This window comes from Peromyscus californicus, unplaced genomic scaffold, assembly GCF_007827085.1.
Source record: "Peromyscus californicus insignis strain IS unplaced genomic scaffold, ASM782708v3 Scaffold_14__1_contigs__length_90479793_seg_2, whole genome shotgun sequence".
NCBI classification, from domain to species: domain Eukaryota; kingdom Metazoa; phylum Chordata; class Mammalia; order Rodentia; family Cricetidae; genus Peromyscus; species Peromyscus californicus.
This window is the reverse complement of record NW_026294436.1, coordinates 25875507-25894954: the sequence shown is the minus strand read 5'-3', so window position 1 is coordinate 25894954 and position 19448 is coordinate 25875507. Positions and strand designations below refer to the sequence as shown.

General features: G+C 36.0%; 1 protein-coding gene across 4 annotated transcripts in view; it reads right to left on the bottom strand.

The window, feature by feature from the left end:
- The window catches only part of Dennd1b (DENN domain containing 1B), a 221059-nt gene that overhangs the window by 87434 nt on the left and 114177 nt on the right, over positions 1–19448 (bottom strand). For 3 of the 4 annotated variants that reach the window (XM_052737096.1, XM_052737092.1, XM_052737093.1), the window contains 2 exons: positions 16075–16120; positions 10966–11067 (listed from right to left, as the gene is read on the bottom strand). In XM_052737096.1, the coding sequence (XP_052593056.1) occupies positions 10966–11067; positions 16075–16120 (148 nt within the window). The remainder of the gene's footprint in view (positions 1–10965; positions 11068–16074; positions 16121–19448) is intronic. The other variant, XM_052737095.1, reaches the window with a different exon arrangement.

Sequence of the window (19448 nt, the reverse complement as noted above, 5' to 3'; positions counted from 1 at the left end):
GATTTTATTATTAAAATCTAACCTCAGTTTAGGTAATCCACATACTCAAACAATAATGCAATTCAAACATACTTCAGACTTAATGTCCTTTATTCTGATTGGAAATGTTATTTTTCTACATTTGAAGAAAAATGAGACAAGTACCAAAATATATTTGATTACTATCCTTCCCATAAAGATTATGATATAAGGAATAGCATCCAATGGTTAAGAATATTATGAAAATTAAATGAATGGGTTTTTTACATCTTTTCAACAGAAAAATGAAACAAAACAAAAACCTCACTTATTTACAAAAGCCATGCCTTGTATCTCTGTAAAATAAAGTTCTTCAAGTTGTACTTCTCAGTAAAACTGACAATTTCGTTCTTCAGAAATAAGAAAATAGTACTGTTAGGGCAGTCAATACATGATCACGAAAAGGGAGGTCACACACACACACACACACACACACACACACACACACACACACACACACACCGGAGCCTCTCCTTCACCATGCCCTGAACTGAACAACTGCTATCCAAGCTATTCAGAGAATTAGTCACAGTGCCAAGCCCTTCCTGAGCAAATGAGGACACAGCCTTCATTCTACAGTCAGTCACATGGTGATCATCTAGGAGGTTTTAGTACCCAATATATAAGAAAGAAAGAAGAAAAAGAAAATTTCTGTTCTATAACTATGCTTTCCAAAATGGTAGCCACTAGGGACATTAGCAAATCAATGTCCCTATCCAAGTTCATATCCGCTCAAAATATAACGCAAGCTGCACATCAACAAGACTCTGCACACAAGGAAACTCACAACAAATTTTATGTTGACTAGATTTTGAAGCATTCTTATGAGCATAGAGTAAAATAAAATACACCATTAAATCAATTTTGCCTATTCTTTGAATTTATGAAAGAGATATAGAGAACTTGTGATGACCTAGATGGCTCTCATTTTGTTTCTCTTGGTTAGTGCTATGGTAAGTCCTAACTGACCTCCTAAATATGTGAGACACAAAATTTTCTAGCAAGAAATGTGCTAATTTTTTTATTTGCTTGTTTCTATATTATTTCAAGTACAACACAAAGATTTTTTTTTTTTGGCTTGTTCTAGATTCCCATAACTGTCACTAAACCTGATTTCCAGGAGCTAGAAGGGCATCTGAATTCAAGACTTCTTTGTGTGAATATGGATGCTCAATACTAATCTATCAAAATGAAATTGTTTTTAAAAATCCATCTTAGGAATAAGTGTATAAATCTACTATAACTGTCTGTGTCAAACTTGCTGCTTCCACTGGCCTTTAGATGGTTGCAGTAAATCAACACTGGTCACCACTGCCTTTTGGTGCTAATTAGCTTTTAGCAGTTTTGAATCTATAATCTGACTGTGTCTCTTCTGTACCCTCTGCAGTATCTGCTCTGGGAAATAACGTTTTCTACTTTAGTTCCAAGCTTCTACCGTCAGCTATGAAATAAATGTACAACCTCTATGGAACTGTACAACTTATATTAGCATGTAACTATGAATCCAGAAAAGATGTTTAGGACTTTGGTCATGAGGATGTTATCACAAATCCTGTCACACTGAAAAAGCACTAACCATTTTTTCCTTAAGAAAGGAAGCTATACTGGACCTTCACTTGCTAAAGATTATGTCACAGCTCTAATTACACTTCAGTTTTAGACAGTTTCTGCTTGTAAATATATTTTTCCATCTAGTTAGATATACACAGATCAAAAACAAATCTTCAATGGAAAAAACTTCTGAAATAAACACTTTATTTCTCTTCTCAAATGTTTAAATTCCCTTTGTACAAGGACAGTTTGGGCCTCCACACAGCCATTTACAGCTTTAGAAGCAGAACTTTAGCAATGGGAGTTCACTAAAACATCAATAATATCAACACCAACTATCCACGTTTTCCATCTTATCAGAGTAGTGACTGTGAATAAAAAGAGGAGTCCACAAGTAAACAGATCACATGGATACAAAGCAGCGTGCAAGAGTATGTGTGCAACATAATGACGCAAGGGAGTTGGTGAGTCTGTGAGGATGGGCATATCTGCAGGATGTTTTACAGAGAAACAATGAGTTGTTCTCTTCATTTCCACAGCACTATTGTGATAAAGAAAAATAAATCGTTTACCTAGATATTCTGATTTTATTTTCAGAATCATGGTTAAGAGCGAGGATAAAAGTGTTGTACCACAACGGTGATCAGCATTGCATGGTGGTCCTAAGGAGTAATGGTGATCAGCATGGTATGGTGGTCCTAAGGGAGCAACGGTGATCAGCATGGTATGGTGGCCCTAAGGAGCAATGGTGATCAGCATGGCATGGTGGTCCTAAGGAGTAATGGTGATCAGCATGGTATGGTGGTCCTAAGGAGCAATGGTGATCAGCATGGTATGGTGGCCCTAAGGAGCAATGGTGATCAGCATGGCATGGTGGTCCTAAGGAGCAATGGTGATCAGCATGGCATGGTGGCTCTAAGGAGCAATGGTGATCAGCATGGCATGGTGGTCCTAAGGAGCAATGGTGATCAGCATGGCATGGTGGCCCTAAGGGAGCAACAGTGATCAGCATGGCATGGTGGTCCTAAGGAGTAATGGTGATCAGCATGGTATGGTGGTCCTAAGGAAGCAACAGTGATCAGCATGGCATGGTGGCCCTAAGGGAGCAACGGTGATCAGCATGGCATAGTGGTCCTAAGGGAGCAACGGTGATCAGCATGGCATGGTGGCCCTAAGGGAGCAACGGTGATCAGCATGGCATAGTGGTCCTAAGGGAGCAACGGTGATCAGCATGGTATGGTGGTCCTAAGGAGCAATGGTGATCAGCATGGCATGGTGGCCCTAAGGGGGCAATGGTGATCAGCATGGCATGGTGGTCCTAAGGAGCAATGGTGATCAGCATGGCATGGTGGCCCTAAGGGAGCAACGGTGATCAGCATGGCATAGTGGTCCTAAGGGAGCAACGGTGATCAGCATGGCATGGTGGCCCTAAGGGAGCAACGGTGATCAGCATGGCATAGTGGTCCTAAGGGAGCAACGGTGATCAGCATGGTATGGTGGTCCTAAGGAGTAATGGTGATCAGCACAGCATGGTGGCTCTAAGGAGCAATGGTGATCAGCATGGCATGGTGGCCCTAAGGAGCAATGGTGATCAGCATGGCATGGTGGCTCTAAGGAGCAATGGTGATCAGCATGGCATGGTGGCTCTAAGGAGCAACGGTGATCAACATGGTATGGTGGCCCCAAGGAGCACAAATGGCATGTTAAGGGATAGTTAAGTCATGGTTATTAAAAACAGTACTTTACTAAAACAGAAGCATACTTAACTACTAAGTATTATTTTAAGTGTTATTTTCACCCCTCAAGAAGGAAACTTCTCTTTGCAACAAATGGAGACCATTACAGAAAACACAACTAATCCAAATGCAGTTGTAGAGCCCATTCTCAACTGATACATCTACAAGACAACTCTTGAACCTAAGGCTCAGGAACCATTGCATGAGAGAGGACAGAAAGACTGTAAGAGCCAGAGGAACAGGGAGTCTGCTGTGAGACTGTGACTCCTACAAATTTAGAAGTTATAGCCCTACAGTCTCGCCAAGATGAATGCCTAAACATAAGCAGAGTAAGGATAATACCAACAGACATGCTGACGTGAACAGAGGAAATCCCAAGGCCTCAACCCTAGACAAAGAACTCTAGGTAATTAAGAAATGCTGATTGGGAAGAGCATAATTAATTATCCAATATCAACTGGTCATCCCTGGAAACATACAAGTAACACTATATGGACTGAGTAGGTTATATTTATATCTTTAGAAATATACATACACACATATACATATGGAACAATAATTTTAAAAAGAGGCATACTTAGACTCACTATGTAGGCCATCATTATAGAAAGACATAATGAGCTTAGCTATGCTATGAAAGGATTATCTAAGTTTTTGTGCTGATAGACATAGTATTCAAGCTTGGCCAAAATTATGCTCACTTCAGCTTTCTGGTAGTAGAGATAGTTGTATCAGTCCTCTACATCAGTTCTCCCTTTCTTTGTTAACGTTAGTCCCAAATTTTGAATAATGCATGGATAACACAGTTTTTTCCCTTGGGAGTTGGTGTAGGACCAGGCAATGGAATACGAACTGGAGTGTATGTACCTTTCCTAGATTTCTCCTTTCGTAGGAAGCAAAGCAGAGAATGAATAATGGAAGAGGTACCTTAACCCTGGAGTTGATGCCATGCCTTAAAGATGGATGTTGCCCACAGCTCTGGACAGCTTTCCTTTGAATTATTACACAATAAATTATTTTGAGTATTTTGTAAGTATTTTTTCTTAGTTTTGGCTACTATAATTACAATATTATGCCCTTTCCTTTCCTCCCTTCAAACCCTCCCATATACTCTTCCTTGCTCTTTCAAATCCATGGCCTGCTTTTCATTAATAGTTGTTACATGCATATATGTATATGTGTATACATATACACTCCTAGAAATAACCTGCTCAGTCTGAATATTGTTACTTATATCTGTACTTTCAGACTTGGCCATTTGGTATTGGATAAAATAAGTATTTTGATCAAAATTGCTGAATTCTCTCTTATGGCATTTTAATCTGTACCCTAATTGATTGATCACTTGAAGTAGAAACAAAAAGTGTTATACAAATGAACATATGAGTCCTTTGAAATGAAAACAAAGACTAAGCTCTGGCTTCTGTACTTCCTCATGCTGGTGAAACTGAAATTCAGCACTCAACGAACTGACCTATCATAAGGTTCCTGCCAGGCCAAGAGGAAACAGTCATATTAATCCAGAGAAGAACAATGAGCTCCTAAAACCCTGTGCATTACTATGAAAGGTAATTCCTGAGGGACCATAGAGGCCAACACTTCATTTTCCCTGTATGTAAGCCTAGAATAGGCCTTATCTCCCTGACTCAGTGAACTAGGACTGTCATGTCAATCTCTTCAAGTGCACCTGTTCCTTTTCTTTATAACATCTGTCTACATCTATAATACTAGACGAGTCTTTGTCAAAGAAATGTGTGTCTTTAAACTGAATTCTGTGTTTTCTTACTCACCACTGTATTATCGGCTCTCAGCATAAGTGTACATAGTACGTGCTTGATAAATACATGCTGAGCCAATGAATGCCTCAAAGAGAACACATGAAGTGAACAAAACAACTTGTACCAGGCATAATTTTACCTTAACTCTAGGTTACTCAAACAGAGCATCGGCAATGAGCGTCAGGATCATAATTCACTTCAAAGTTCAGCAAGTCCTTCTGATACGAGCACAGTTTAGAACAGTTCAGAGGACAATGTGCTCAGTATTACATACCACAACATTGTCTTGAGCATGGGAGAGTCCTCAGTATTACATACCACAACACTGTCGTGAGCATGGGAGAGTCCTCAGTATTACATACCACAACACTGTCGTGAGCATGGGAGAGTCAAGGCTTTATAGGACTAGAATAAATGGAAGACAGCTTTAAAGGATGCAAATGAAAGTTTGCCATTTCTTTACCACTCCTCATTAACAGTGAGGAAACAGAAAAGCATGCTGCTAATACGGCACACGGGGAGAGTGCTAGAGACAGAGTTGACATCTTTTAAAATGAAAGGCTAGAGAAAGCCCATGGAATTCATGAGCTCTTACAACCACTAAAAGTAGCAACAGTAAATTAACTTTACAAATGACAAACTAGAGAGATATAAAGAGGAGAGTCTCGAAAGCTTTGGCTAGGTCTTATTCCAGTGAGAGTAAAGATTTTTGAAATATACACAAGCACATCTAAAGTTGGGGCTGTATTTGTTTTTGCCTTTTCTGTTTTTAGATTTAAGTCTTATATATTGAAACTATACAATGAGAAAAGAGTGGGGAATAGGGAAATAGTAAAATCTGTAACATTTTATCTACTAGCAAATGAAAAACTCTTACTTTAGAAATGATCACATCTACGAAACTAATCATTTAAAAAGATGATGAGTTTTCACAGACAATTAGAATGTCATCAAAGTGTGGGCTTTTCCAGTCAAGCAAGAAATAAAATGCTGTATTATGGGGAAATATATATATAGAAATATATATATAAACATATATATAAACGTGTATATATATATATATTCTGGGTTTTTTTTTCCATTATAAGACTCAAACAAAAGTATCCTTATATACTATTCTGGATAAAAACTACACAGAGATTTTTTTAAAAAACAAACTTATGTGTCAAGAAATAGAAACAATGTAATTGTATTTCTCATCTGCACTCACTCATCCAGTGCTTACTACTTACAAAGCACAACACAGAGGCTAAGGCAGGGGCTTTGACAGCGGATGCCAGAATCCTAGCAGCCCAGGAGGAGCATGTATATACGTCTTCAAGGACAAAAGGAAACCAGGTGTGTTTCCTCAAGTATGTGCTCCACATTAAAAGTTCTCCACGCTGTGCTGGAATTTGAAGCATTTGTAATTTGTATTGTCTTTCCAGCAAGGACCACCACAGGCATTTGTTAGAGGCTTCACTGACCATTCAGCACAATCAGGATTACAGCAGAGCTATGACAAACCTGAACTAAAATCATATTCTCGGGGGCCTTATCTTCCTTATAAGACATACTGTGACATTTAACTGGTTAAAGCCTTCATGTTAAATTAGAGGACCTAGTCAATGAATTAAACATTTATTGATAATATTCATGGCCACAAGAGACTAGTTTATATACTTTATAATTTTTAAATTAATTTAAAAATCCTCTAAAATAAGCAATGCTTTTCTAAACTGATTCCCAAATAAATAAATTCTCTTAAATGTAGCTACTCAAAAATTTAATTTCAAGTTTCTGTTTTGGAGGTTTTCTCTAGTTCTTTAGGTTCCTCGTGAGTTTTGGTGACTCATGGTAATTTGTGCCTCTCCCTTTTCATATCACAATTAAATCATTAGCATATTCCTTCAAAGGAATTTTTAAAACATTAGTGTAACAAGTGTGGTAGTTTACATAAAACGATTTATAAGAAGTGTCCCCTAATAGTTTAGTAATTAACAGATTTTATACCAAAACCTATGTATCGTATCACAGTGTGCCCCAGAATAACAGCCCCTTTGTTAGCCTGGAAAGGTACACAGTAGATGTTTAATAAATGTGAGTTTAATTATATTGATTATTAGTACATAGAATAACATTTAAAGGTGGTAGGTACTTTTACAAACTTTTATCAGAGAAAACAATTATCTTCTAACAATAGTATCTGCAAGATGAAAACACCTTAAAATCAGTGCTGAAAAATTTTAAATCAAATATATCATGTTGCTATTCCTCTAGCAAGACAAGAAGCAAACTGTTTGTGAATGAAACTGTAAGTAAGTTACTCATTACTCATAATAGTACATGACATTTACTGTGAGGAACTACAGTCTTCTATTTGGGGCAAAGATACAAAAACCAACCTTATCTACTAAAGCTCTAGCTATCAACAATAGACATCCTGTGCCTCAGTTTTCTTACCTAAAATAAGAACATGTTCTTTAATAAATTAAAAATATCTAAAGATGGTTATGCAAAACTACTTGCTTGTTGCAATGAATATTCTAGCACAAATAGCTTTGTCAGATGTCAGTCAACTCTCAGCTGCTTTCATCTATAAGACTTGGTTTATAATTGTTGATCTTAATATTCCCATGAGAGCACACTTCCTAAATCACACTATAATTCTAATTATTAGCCTAATCTTCCAGCAAGCAAATAGGTTATGTTCTTACATTATGAATAGTAACATTTCACAAATTATTATAAAATATTAATAATGACAAAAATTAAAATGAACAGTAAAAGTAAGAAACACAAAGTTTTAAATTGCTACACAATTAAACTAAATCTGTCTATAAATATATAGAATGAGGGATTTCAATAGTTCATTTTCTGAACTTAAATGAACTCATTTGATATTTGCCTTGTTATATATAATGGAACTTTTCTTCCCATTCTCATACACACACACACACTAATAATAACACTAACTTTGATTGATGGTTACTTGGCCCTAAAGTTTACTCTTTTAGTTCAAAATATTCCAACTACATATGTTTGAAAATGTCTAAATGGCATAATACTAAAATAAAGTCACAATACTTGTATATACAAGCTACAAAAGAGTTTCAATGTGTCACTGTCTTCAAAGGGTTTTCTGTGAAATAATATCCTTAAAATCATTGCCAATGAAACATTTAGGTTTTATTTTGTTTTGATGATCCAAATCTATAGTGAAATGATGAAATCAAAAAACAAGTGTTCTTGTCAGAAAACAGGAAGAAAGGTGTTTTTTTTTTTCCTCCCAAAAGGAAAACAAAGGATTCCTGAAGCTTGCTCTGATTTATTTTTCCAATTTTAAATACCTTAAGAGCAGCGGAAGTGCTACTGGCGTGGTAGTATTTCTAACAGTCAATAAATCTAAAATATTATGTGTGAATATTGGAATGAAGCCATTAAGAAGATTACAGCATGCAACGCACCAGAGGGTCCACAGGAAAAAAGAGCTAGTAATTCAGGACAACTGTGACCACTGACCTCGGGGCAGCCGCGGCCACTGGTCAATGTGACATGGTAATAGAGTGCACATGCACACACGGGAACCCAGCCTGTACGCATAATTTAAATGCTTTGGTGGATGCTTTTAAAAGGGCCTCCTTTTAAAGCTCAGTTAACTTACTAACTAATCAAACAATGCCAATAGTAATACCTTTCAGGCTTCAAAAATATTAATGTAAATCACACATAAAAATTCAGTTATCATTCAGGATTTTATCAGATCTTATTTAAAACATCTGCCAGTTTAAACTGTGTAGAGCTCCAAAGGGCAGCCTTAAAAAACTGATGAAAATGAGAACTTTGTTAGAGATGAGTCGAACAACTGCCTAAAATACTTTAGAAAATCAGCCCAACTTTAAAGGAGCTCCTGTTTTCACCAAATGGCTCCTGCTCTATCTGGGAGCTTGTACTGGCCGAGTCTCCAGCTGTCGGCAAGTCTGTGGCCTTGGAATGGCAGCACCTTTGCAATCCGCCTGCGCTGGCTGGCAATGCTCCTTCTCCTACAGGCTCACAATGGCAGTTAGCGTAACGTGGTGCTGACCACGCAGCACACTGACTCTTCTGTACCTGCCTGCAGTTGTATCTGTACATCGGTGAGTGTTGCTTAGCATCCCTATACATTTAAATCAATATCTTAATTATAAAACAAATCTACAAGACAAGTACTTCTCAGTTAAAAGCGATTCCCACTACAATGAGACTTCAAAGGCTCTCTTCTCAAGCAAGGAGCTCGGTGCGACTATACAGATTTTAATATCATGTAGAGAAAGGCTGAGTTTCTCTCTCTCTTCTTTTTAGTAAACAACCCTTTCTCCTGCAGTACAACATTAGAAAATGTGCATACCATAAGAAAAATGTTTGAAAAGCTGGAATTCTATTTTCATAAGTATTTCTCTACCCAGTGAAAAATTCTTGGATGGATTTCTAAACGCATAACGTATCCTTCCTAGCAGTCGCTGCAGATTTCATAACGAAGCATCTGGCCACATTAAGCCGAGAAGAGAATATCAGTGTCCACTGGTCTGAGTTTGGATGGTTCACACACAACAATTTGACTGCAGTGAATACACAGTTCAGTTTAACGAGCTTAAAGGTCAGGCAATGGACTGGTTATTGATAAGCAGAAGTACTCTGGCTTTGACATTAAACTCCCATTTCCTATCATTAGCCATAAGAACAATCTGGGCTAGTAGTGATGTATTTTTTAAATTGGAGATTTTTAAATTCACCCTCTCAAAGTCCTTAATAATAGAGAAAATGGAGAAAATTATATTGTAAAGTTTGCTTTCAATTCTCAAATTTTAATAATGTTGAAAAGAATGGATACTTTGAGGGTGTTTTTTAAAAGAAGGGAACATAATTTAAAGTTATAATTATGTTATAAAGACATTTAAATAGCCATTAAATATGTACAGAAATAGCACTAGTTTATAATTTTGCCCTATACTAAAGAACACAAAAGCCCCAAACTGCAATTTTACATAGATTATTTAATATTAAATATATAATATATGCCACTAAGAGCTGCAAACACACACACACACACACACACACACACACACACACACACACACACACACACACCCTCCACAAGATCAAAGACCCGAAGAGTACTGCCACTTAATTTATCAGCTTTACAGACAAAAGACAGTTTTCGTCATTTCAAAAGGATCAGATGTCTTTTATGACAAACTGGGTTTGCAGTTTAATTTACAAATAGAATTCTAAGTAAGCATTCTTTGCTCTGCCAAAGCAGATGACAAACTGTAGGTTTTCATTCTTGTGGCCCTCAGCAGGACAGGAAAGATTAAAATAAAACTGAAATAATTTAGAGAAAACAAATAAATGTTTCAGAAAGTTGGGAGAGATCAAAGCCAGAATTTTCTGACCCCAACTGTACAAGCATTTCTTATTATATTGACCAGTGCCATCAGATCATTAATTAAAAGGAAAAGCGCTGGCAGGTGGCAGGGAAGCAAAAGCCGATAATTGGCCCCTTCTTCTTCTTGCCTTCAAAAACTCGCTCATTCTTTTGCAAGACATGCCACCAGGCAGACAGAATGCCTACTTTGTAATACAATGATTAAGACGAGATGAAGGGACTCAATGTTTAAAGAAACTCTGCGTAATGAATGCATCTAGCTTTTTAATTATGGTCCCATTTTTACAATAAGGAATATGGTATTCCATTTAAAATCTCAGCTGCCAAAAGGCAAAGTATTAAAAATAGAATCTACATCAATTCTTCTTAAAACCCTTGCATATACTGACTTTAAAGGTTCAGATACAAAGTGGAAAACAGGAACTTGAGAGTCCAGCAACAAACACTCTTGTTCACCACAGATATCCTTTGGACTTACCACATCACTGGGCAGGTTGCTCAAGTCATTAAATGGTGATTCTAAAGTGTTTGTGTCAACATTTAACACAACCACATCTTCCAAAGATTTATTTTTCACTCTCTGTTTAAAAAACACAATTATGAAAAAAATCTTATTATATTTTTCTTACAAGTTTATGATGAGTTTGGAAACAAAAAACTATCTTAGTGCATTAAGCTTGGGAAAATTAAAGAGGGAAATTCAATGTTATTAAACAATATAAACAACTTTACTTTCTGAAAAAGGAATGTGACTATAATTGATTTAAAAAGATTTGATTAAAATACTTAAAACAGAAAATGTCCTCATCTAATGTCAAATTAAAATAACTGCCAACAATTTAGCACAATACTAGGCAGAGGTATATCAAAATATAAAAACTGTAGCCTTTATCATTTGAATGTCAATCTTACGATATGGGAATTTGTTCCCCGTTTCAAATCCACTTTAGCATACATACACTGGAGAGAGTGTAGAAACTCCTAACAATGACTGCAGAACTAAACTACATTTCAGTGAACAAACACGTTCCTATGTGGCCATACCAACGTGCGGCCTTGAGTAGGACTGAGAGGGAAAGGAGGAGACAATGGAGAGACTACTAACGTGTAATTCGCCAATTATGTCCTCACATGGATTTTTATGTAAAGAGTAAAACTTATAACCTCAGCACTTGGGAGGCAGAGGCAGGCAGATCTCAGGGTTCAAGGCCAGCCTGGTCTAGATAGTGAGTTCCAAGACAGGCAGGGATACACAGAGAAAACCTGTCATGAAAAAAAAAAAAAGAAGAAGAATAAAATTTAACAGTTCATCAGAACGACTTATCTTTCCATGTTGTTTGAAAATTTAGTAAAAGGGTATCTCAATAGGTTTACAAATAATAGTAAGCTATAAAAACCTTATCAAAGTTATGTCTAAAAGGGTATAGTTTATTTTCTGTTTCACACATCTACTTAAATTACTGAATTCTATGTGGAAACACACCTCAGGTGTAAGTGATGTACTCCAGTAATGAAATGCAGCCACAAAATCCAGACTTCCACATTCATATAGGCCAACTGGCGAAAGATAATAATTTCAGTGCAGCACTTTTAGTTAAGGGAAACATTATAATTCTTTTTTCTCAGCCAGGGGAGGTTTCTCTATGTTGCCCTGGCTGTCCTGGAACGGTATGTAAGCCAAACCAATCTTGAACTCACAGAGATCCTCCTGCCTCTTCCTCCCAAATGCTGTAATTAAAAGCAAGCTCCACTGGCTAAATACTTGAATTTTAAATTAGTTTAACCAATTATTTTGTTACAAGTTGATTCTGATTAAAGTGACTCTGATCCATTTTGGATTTCAACTTTTGAGTATTTAGTTAAATGTTAAATTTCCTACAGAAATGATAAGTGTTTAGAAATCCACAATCTAGGCTATATATTCTCAGGGGACACTGGTTCTAAAATCTGTCTTGTAAAAGACATTACAATTACTAAAAACTAAAAACTCAGAATTAAAAGATGGCTACCTCTAAATTATTATCAAGAAATCATTTCTGGTGATATAACTGATATTCTATAGAAATGTCTGAAACACACTGATTTCCTTTCCTTTTCATGTGTACACATGTTTAAAAGGTTTAAATGCATAACTATATCAGTATGTATATTAACTATAATTTTAATAACAATTTATGAGTGAAATATATAATGCCATTTGTTCAGGAAAAGAATGTCATAATATGATGACCATTTCACTTTCTGTGGTGTTCTCATACTAGAAAAACTGTTATAATCCAGAAGACTAAATCTATTTTTTTCCAATGGGAAATGAGTTTGTTCAAACATTTAAAGATAAGGACTATGTGCTACCAAGATGTTTATGATAACATTAGTACGGTCTGATTAATGATAGTAATGTGATTTGTAGACTTTTTCAATTGCTTTTTGTTTTAAGGCAGATAATAACTGAATATTAAATTTTGTTCAATGGCCCACTCACTAAAAGTAAAAAAATAAAAATGTGTTCATTACTAATAAATAAACTGAAACCCTAATGTTAGAATAAATATATGTAACCAAAAATGGGGGAGTAGGTTACAATTTAACTATAGGAAAATACTGAAACTAGTCTATTTTTTTCTCTCCAAATCAAGTGTTAGCTTTGTCTTCTCTACCTAGGCCTGCAAGGCAGCAATGGGACCTCTTCCTTTGTCTCATATTGTTATATCTCATATGTTTATGGGGTGCAATTTAAAAGAAAACATGAAAATGAAAATGTTTTTCCAGAAAAGTAAGAAGATTATGCTGGACACGTGATACTGAGTGTGTAAGTCTCTCTCAGGCCCTGTGGAATTAACCCTTGTGCACACTGTGGCTATATGCATTATGCACGCTAATGTACCGGAATGGCACAGGGCAGCAGCACAGGACCTTAGGAAAGGGGACCAACATTCTGCAGTGCACAGTCCTGTACAGATGAAAACAAACAAGTCCCCCTCAGGTCTGCGGCTTCCAAGTTACTCAACTACGGACTTAGTCAGCACTTAACTTCACCCAGAAGTCTGCTTTCCAGGGAAAATAAAATCTGTTTCCCTTATTTCAGAAATAAACTTCGACTTTGAAAAGATACGTTTTCACCATTCATTAGTCACAATTATGTAAAACCACGTGGAAAGGTTTCAAAGAACATTAATTTCATGCTTTAGAACTTGGAGGTTTTTACACAATTAATAATATTAGCTGAGACCGTTATGACCAAAAAGACGACAGTAATTTTTTGTTTTCCTCCAAAATTAGCTGCAATTGCTAAAAGTTACAGTGCTGTCTCTCATACTAACTGCATGAATACCTAAATTCCATTTAAAACATACGTATTATAAAATAAAAGCAAACAGATAAAAATTTAATTGAAAACTGCTTGATAGTGACATATTGAAGAATGAACTATCATCTTACTATAGTTTAAGGAAATTGCCAAGTGATATGCTCATTATTTAAAGGACCATCAAATGCACCTCTCCCTCCCTGTCAACAAGCTGAGGGCAGGCTAATAAACAAGATAAGCACAGCACTGAAGGCGTGGAAACTTCCCACAATCCAATTACCACTCCAAATGTCCCACTTCATAAAAGGAACCAACTCAAAGTTAAAATGGTCTTTTTCTTCAAAATACTATTTTCCAAAAAGGAAAAAAATCCATTTCAGCAAAAGACAGAGGGGAAAAAAATAATTTAATTATAAATTTTCAAAGAATTTTTTTCATTTAAACTTGCTTTGTAAGCAGCCAATAAGGATGTGATAAATTAAATGAAATAGCTAGTGTGCTTCCTCATCCGTCCTAATTTGGAAAAGCCTAATTTATTTGTCTTAAAGACTGCTGTAGAGCCATTCCATACACCCAAAATTAACAGAAGACCACAAGGCACTCTCTCCAATTTTAAATTATTTTCATCTATATAAGTAAACACATTATAAAATTCTGGGTGCTACTTTTAGTATAGATTTATTGTGGAAATTATGAAAATCAAACTTTGTTACTTTTAAGACAAAAAATCCAAGCAACTAATTTCATGAAAGTCAAACTAGTGAAATTCAGGTTATATCCTACCTGATCTAATGACAGAGTACATATCTATCTGCTCATGCCTCATTTCATACACTGCATTCTTGGCTTATAATAGTTCCTTAAAATTAATAAAATATAAGGAGTCACAAATTTATCCCACTCAGACTTCAATATTAAAAATGTGTTAAACCTACTAAAATGCATTAAAATCTATACTTCAGTAATAATGGAACAAAAGAATTATTGCCCTAGCATTTTCCAAAAAGAAAAAATAAAAAAAGCCCCTAACTTGAGACTAGGTACAATTCTCTAATCAAAGCTTTCTCGGAGACAGGGCTCTATCTTAGTAAGAATCTTCTCTGACCAAAGAAAAGACAAGCGTTGGCAACTGGCAGGAAAACCACACCTAGTACATCAGTGTGTCCATTAGCAACTGTGTTTCATTATTAATGTTACTCTGTGCAATCAGCAAAGACAATGTGTTTGACTGAAACTGACAACAGCAAGCATGATGCCACTCAGATGACTCAAATCTTGTGTTTTAGCCTTTTGGTAATTTATATGCCATTTTTTTTCTTTCTTTCTTTTTCTTTTTCTTTTTGGTTTTGGTTTTGGTTTTAGTTTTTTGAGACAGGGTTTCTCTGTGTAACCATGGCTCTTCTGGAACTTGCTTTGTAGATCAGGCTGGCCTCCAACTCACTACGATTGACCTGCCTCTGCCTTCTGAATGTTGGGATTAAAGATGTGTGCCACCACACACACATGCCAATCTTACAAGAAGGGCTTTCTGGAAATTTCACTGACTGTAAACCCAAGTATTTAAAGTTTAATGAGTTTCAGGATAGGGATAAAGTAAGCAACAAAAATCATTTTGAAATGAGATAACAATAGAAAGAGAAAAAAATATGCTAAATTCATCTCTGACAGTGGGACGGAAACTCTGAACTTAGAAAAGTATATGCCTGCTCTTCTCTTTAGTTCTGCCTGGCACAGAAGCCCCTGTGCACAACAGGCTGACTTGCACTGTGGGAATCCTTTCTCAGCTCCTTAAGGACTAGCACCACAGGAATGAGCCAGCACATACTGGTTAATAAGTTTATCATTAGTATGTTAAACTCACACTTTGATAATCAACTGATAAACTGGAAATAATGAAGTTGTGTAAAGGAAAACTTTGACTTGGTGAATCATAAGAACATAAAATTTAATTTCAAAATATTGTACTAAATATGAGATACAGAAAATCTTGAGTTGCAAGAAATCAGTGGTTCATCAAGGAACAACGATTTTAGTATTTAAAACTGACCACGTGACTTCAAACACAACCATTTCCATAGGTTTCATGCCATTGCTGGGCAAACCAGCATACTGAATAAACTGAAGTGATTTCAGTGACACTATCTTAAAACGACCCTTAAGTATATCCATAATGTCAATCTAGTACATCTTAGTATTAGTCAAATAAGCTTCAAATAAAACTTTTATCTATTATTTCTAATTAATTAGTTTCATAACTATCTTACTGAGAAAGATACTCACCTCTATGAGACTGGAGTGTATTCCAATCAGGTATGGCATTGGGGCACTAAATTAAAAATATATATGTATGTATAGATTCATATTGTTCATTAAAACTAAAACAACATAAAAGCAATTCAAATGCTTAAAAACTAACTTCAAGCGTTCAGTTCCACCCATGTTACAGATACTGAAAATTACGAAAATTTCATCTTATAGGCCATTACTATTTAAAGTTTGTTTATATAAAAATCTCTAAGTCATTTATTATTAAATCAAAAGCTCTATGCCTAAATAACATGTTTTTCTTATAAAGACTATCAAGATGTAGGTCATATTGGATCTTTCTATTATACTTGATAGCAAATATATTCTAAATAATCTTCAAATGTATTTACATTTCTTTTATACATATTCTTGTTCAATTTGATTATTTCTGTTATTGTAATGGATCGTCATTGTTTCATACCTAATATGTCACTCAGTATCTACTGTGTCAGTCTACCACTAAGGCACCACATATTTATCTCATCCTGTTTTCATTATTCTAGAACCAGTGACATCGACATAGTAAGTCCCCTCTGTGTTCCAATACTCCTACACTTTCAGATTCATTTTACTTTCATTCTTAACAGTATAATAATATCTTTTTCGAGACAGGGTCTCTCTATGTAGAATTGGCTGTTCTCAAACTCACAGAGATCTGCCTGCTTCTGCCTCCTGAGTACTGGGGTTAAAGGTGTGCATGGCCACTGTCTAGCTATTAATATGAGAATCTTAATAAAAAATTTTCATGTCTAAGAATGGTTTTGAATTAATTATTTCAGGCTATGATTTTGGGAGCGTACCAGATCCAGGCCCTTGGATAGAAACTTAAACAAGGTGATAAACAATGTAGATAGGATACATTTCCTCCTGGATCTTAGACTCCAGCAGAATATAAAGATACTAAATCATTTTAGTATATGACGTATGAATCAGGAAAATGTTAGAAATGATTGTTAGGAAATACAAGAAGAAAAGTAGTCATCTTGAAAATTTGAAACTACATTATCAACAAAAAAAATAAGGACAGACAGACATCTATGAAAATGATAAATAAATGAGAACACATAGCTATTTTTTAAAATACACATTTTGGGGAATCCTTCTATAGACATCTCTGACCTTTAACACCAACCATTCCTGGTAATGCAAATCTTGCTGCTCACAGGCTTATATAATGTTCTGAACAGCACTGTCATTACACAGAACTGCTCAGGCTCCTTGATGTGCACTCCACTGCAGGGTAGCAGTGATAGCTGACTCTAACAGATACCCTAACTGGTCCAGATGTCTCAGATCATCTTAGAAAGGCCCAAGTTTAGTTAGTGAAGGCTGACTAAAAATAACTTCTATATCCAGAATCCCAGAAACCATAAATTAGGTTCTTTCTCATTACTATGTACACGCAGTACATGCAGTATTTTATTAGGACTGTATTAATTGTCCTTCACAGTTGTCTTAGCTTATTGTAGCCTTGTTCCTTCACAATCTTTTAAAAAGTCTACACAACTGACCATCTGGATGGAGTTGGTGTGGTACTCTGTAAACTTCACTTGACTATTCCATGCCTCGATCTCCTTAGGGACTAACAGACTCTCTACCTTTAAAGGAACACAAACAAATGTGGACTGCCGCCCTTTTGCTGGCAGAAGGCAAAGTTGTTGCCCTAGTTCAAGCTCTTGTGCCTGGGTTCCCTCTACAGCTCCACAGAAGACAGGAAATGCAGATCACTATGCAGGGCTCCAGGTGCAGCTTTGGGCAACTGTCACAAAACAAGCTGGCAACTCCCAGTACCTTAAATATGCCACACCCACCAAACAGGAAAGGTAGCACAGCAATCTTAAAATCACTATGGGAACATCTAGATCCCCTGAGGTTTAGAATGTTTTACCAACGAGGTTTATAATACAAAAAGTTCATAGTATCTTAAATTCCAAAGAATATTTTAGTAAGAGTGCTAATCAAAATACTCAAGCCTTGTAAAACTAAGAAATATATCCATCTTCTAAACAAACACTGAGTAGGCTAGCATTTCATAAAGCAAAAGTCTAAGCTAACCAATAATCCTAGGAAATACATCTAGAAAAATCCTTTGAAATGTTTCTGAAAGCTACTTGCTTTCTGAGATACAAATAATATGCTCATATAAATTAAGCTAGAATTAAAATTATATAGTAGCAGGCTTCTATGACAAATTTAACAATTACCAACTCAAAACTCTTTCATGTGATCACTGAGCATTGCTGTATAGTTAATTTTTTTCTCACTAATTTGTAGCAAATTCCTAAACTTACAGATGTTTGAATTAAAAACACTAGAGTATAATTTTCTAAAACCATTATGATAGTTGACAGAACGCAGTGTTTATAGAGTCAAAAGAGTAGCTGTTTCTTTCCCACTGGACTGTCATATACTATTGTGACAACAGCCAACTCTCCTGGAAAGTCACTTTGAATCCCAGCTAGACCGTCCATCCTACTTTGATGAGGGTGTTGGTACATCAGGAAGAAATCAATGGTGATGCAGATGCTCCATTATCCACACACAAGGCTGTCTTTAAGCTCTACTGTCTGTGATATTATTTAGAAAAGACAGTACAGACGGCTCTAAACTATTTCTTCTTTGTGGTAGCATCTTTATGCAGAATCACTTTTTTTCTCCTTCTAAAGCTACTTAAAAAGAAGCTTCCCCGCCACATACTATTGCAACCGTCAGGGTAGTCTGAAAGAATGTAATTTTTTACTTCATTTTTTTTCTTGGAATCTAAATTGTATAGTTTCAAAGAAATAATCTAGAGAATCCAACTATATGACTTACTTAAGCACTGCTTGAGCAGATAATAATCTATGATAGTCTTGGTGGTCTTATAGCCATACTTCCTTAAATATACTTAAGAATTCAAACAGTTTTGAAGTGTCTCACAATAGATATGCCATATTGGAGTACTGTTACTTTGCTTGATTAAGAGGAAAATACAGATGACATCACTTCCTCCTAGTAGCTTTTCTGAACTTAGCAAGAATGTGCTATCGACATATTGCTTAAGTTGCCACCCATGTGTCCTTGAGTGACTTTGCTATAGCAATTACAGTGTTACAGGGTTGTTGTATGTGTGAATGGAGGTATGCAGAGAGCTACGTATATGTGTTTATTTCTTTCAGTAAATAAACAAGTAAAAAAGCTTATTTACTGCATTACATGTTCACAGCTTACCAAACAGGCAGTCACTAAATGATGGAGGGCTGAGCGGGTGGGTTTATGTATGTATGGGTGGGTGGATGGACCAACCAACAATGTAGTAAGAGTGTCAAAGGACCAAGATGTGATATTCATCTATGGTCACAAGAGGG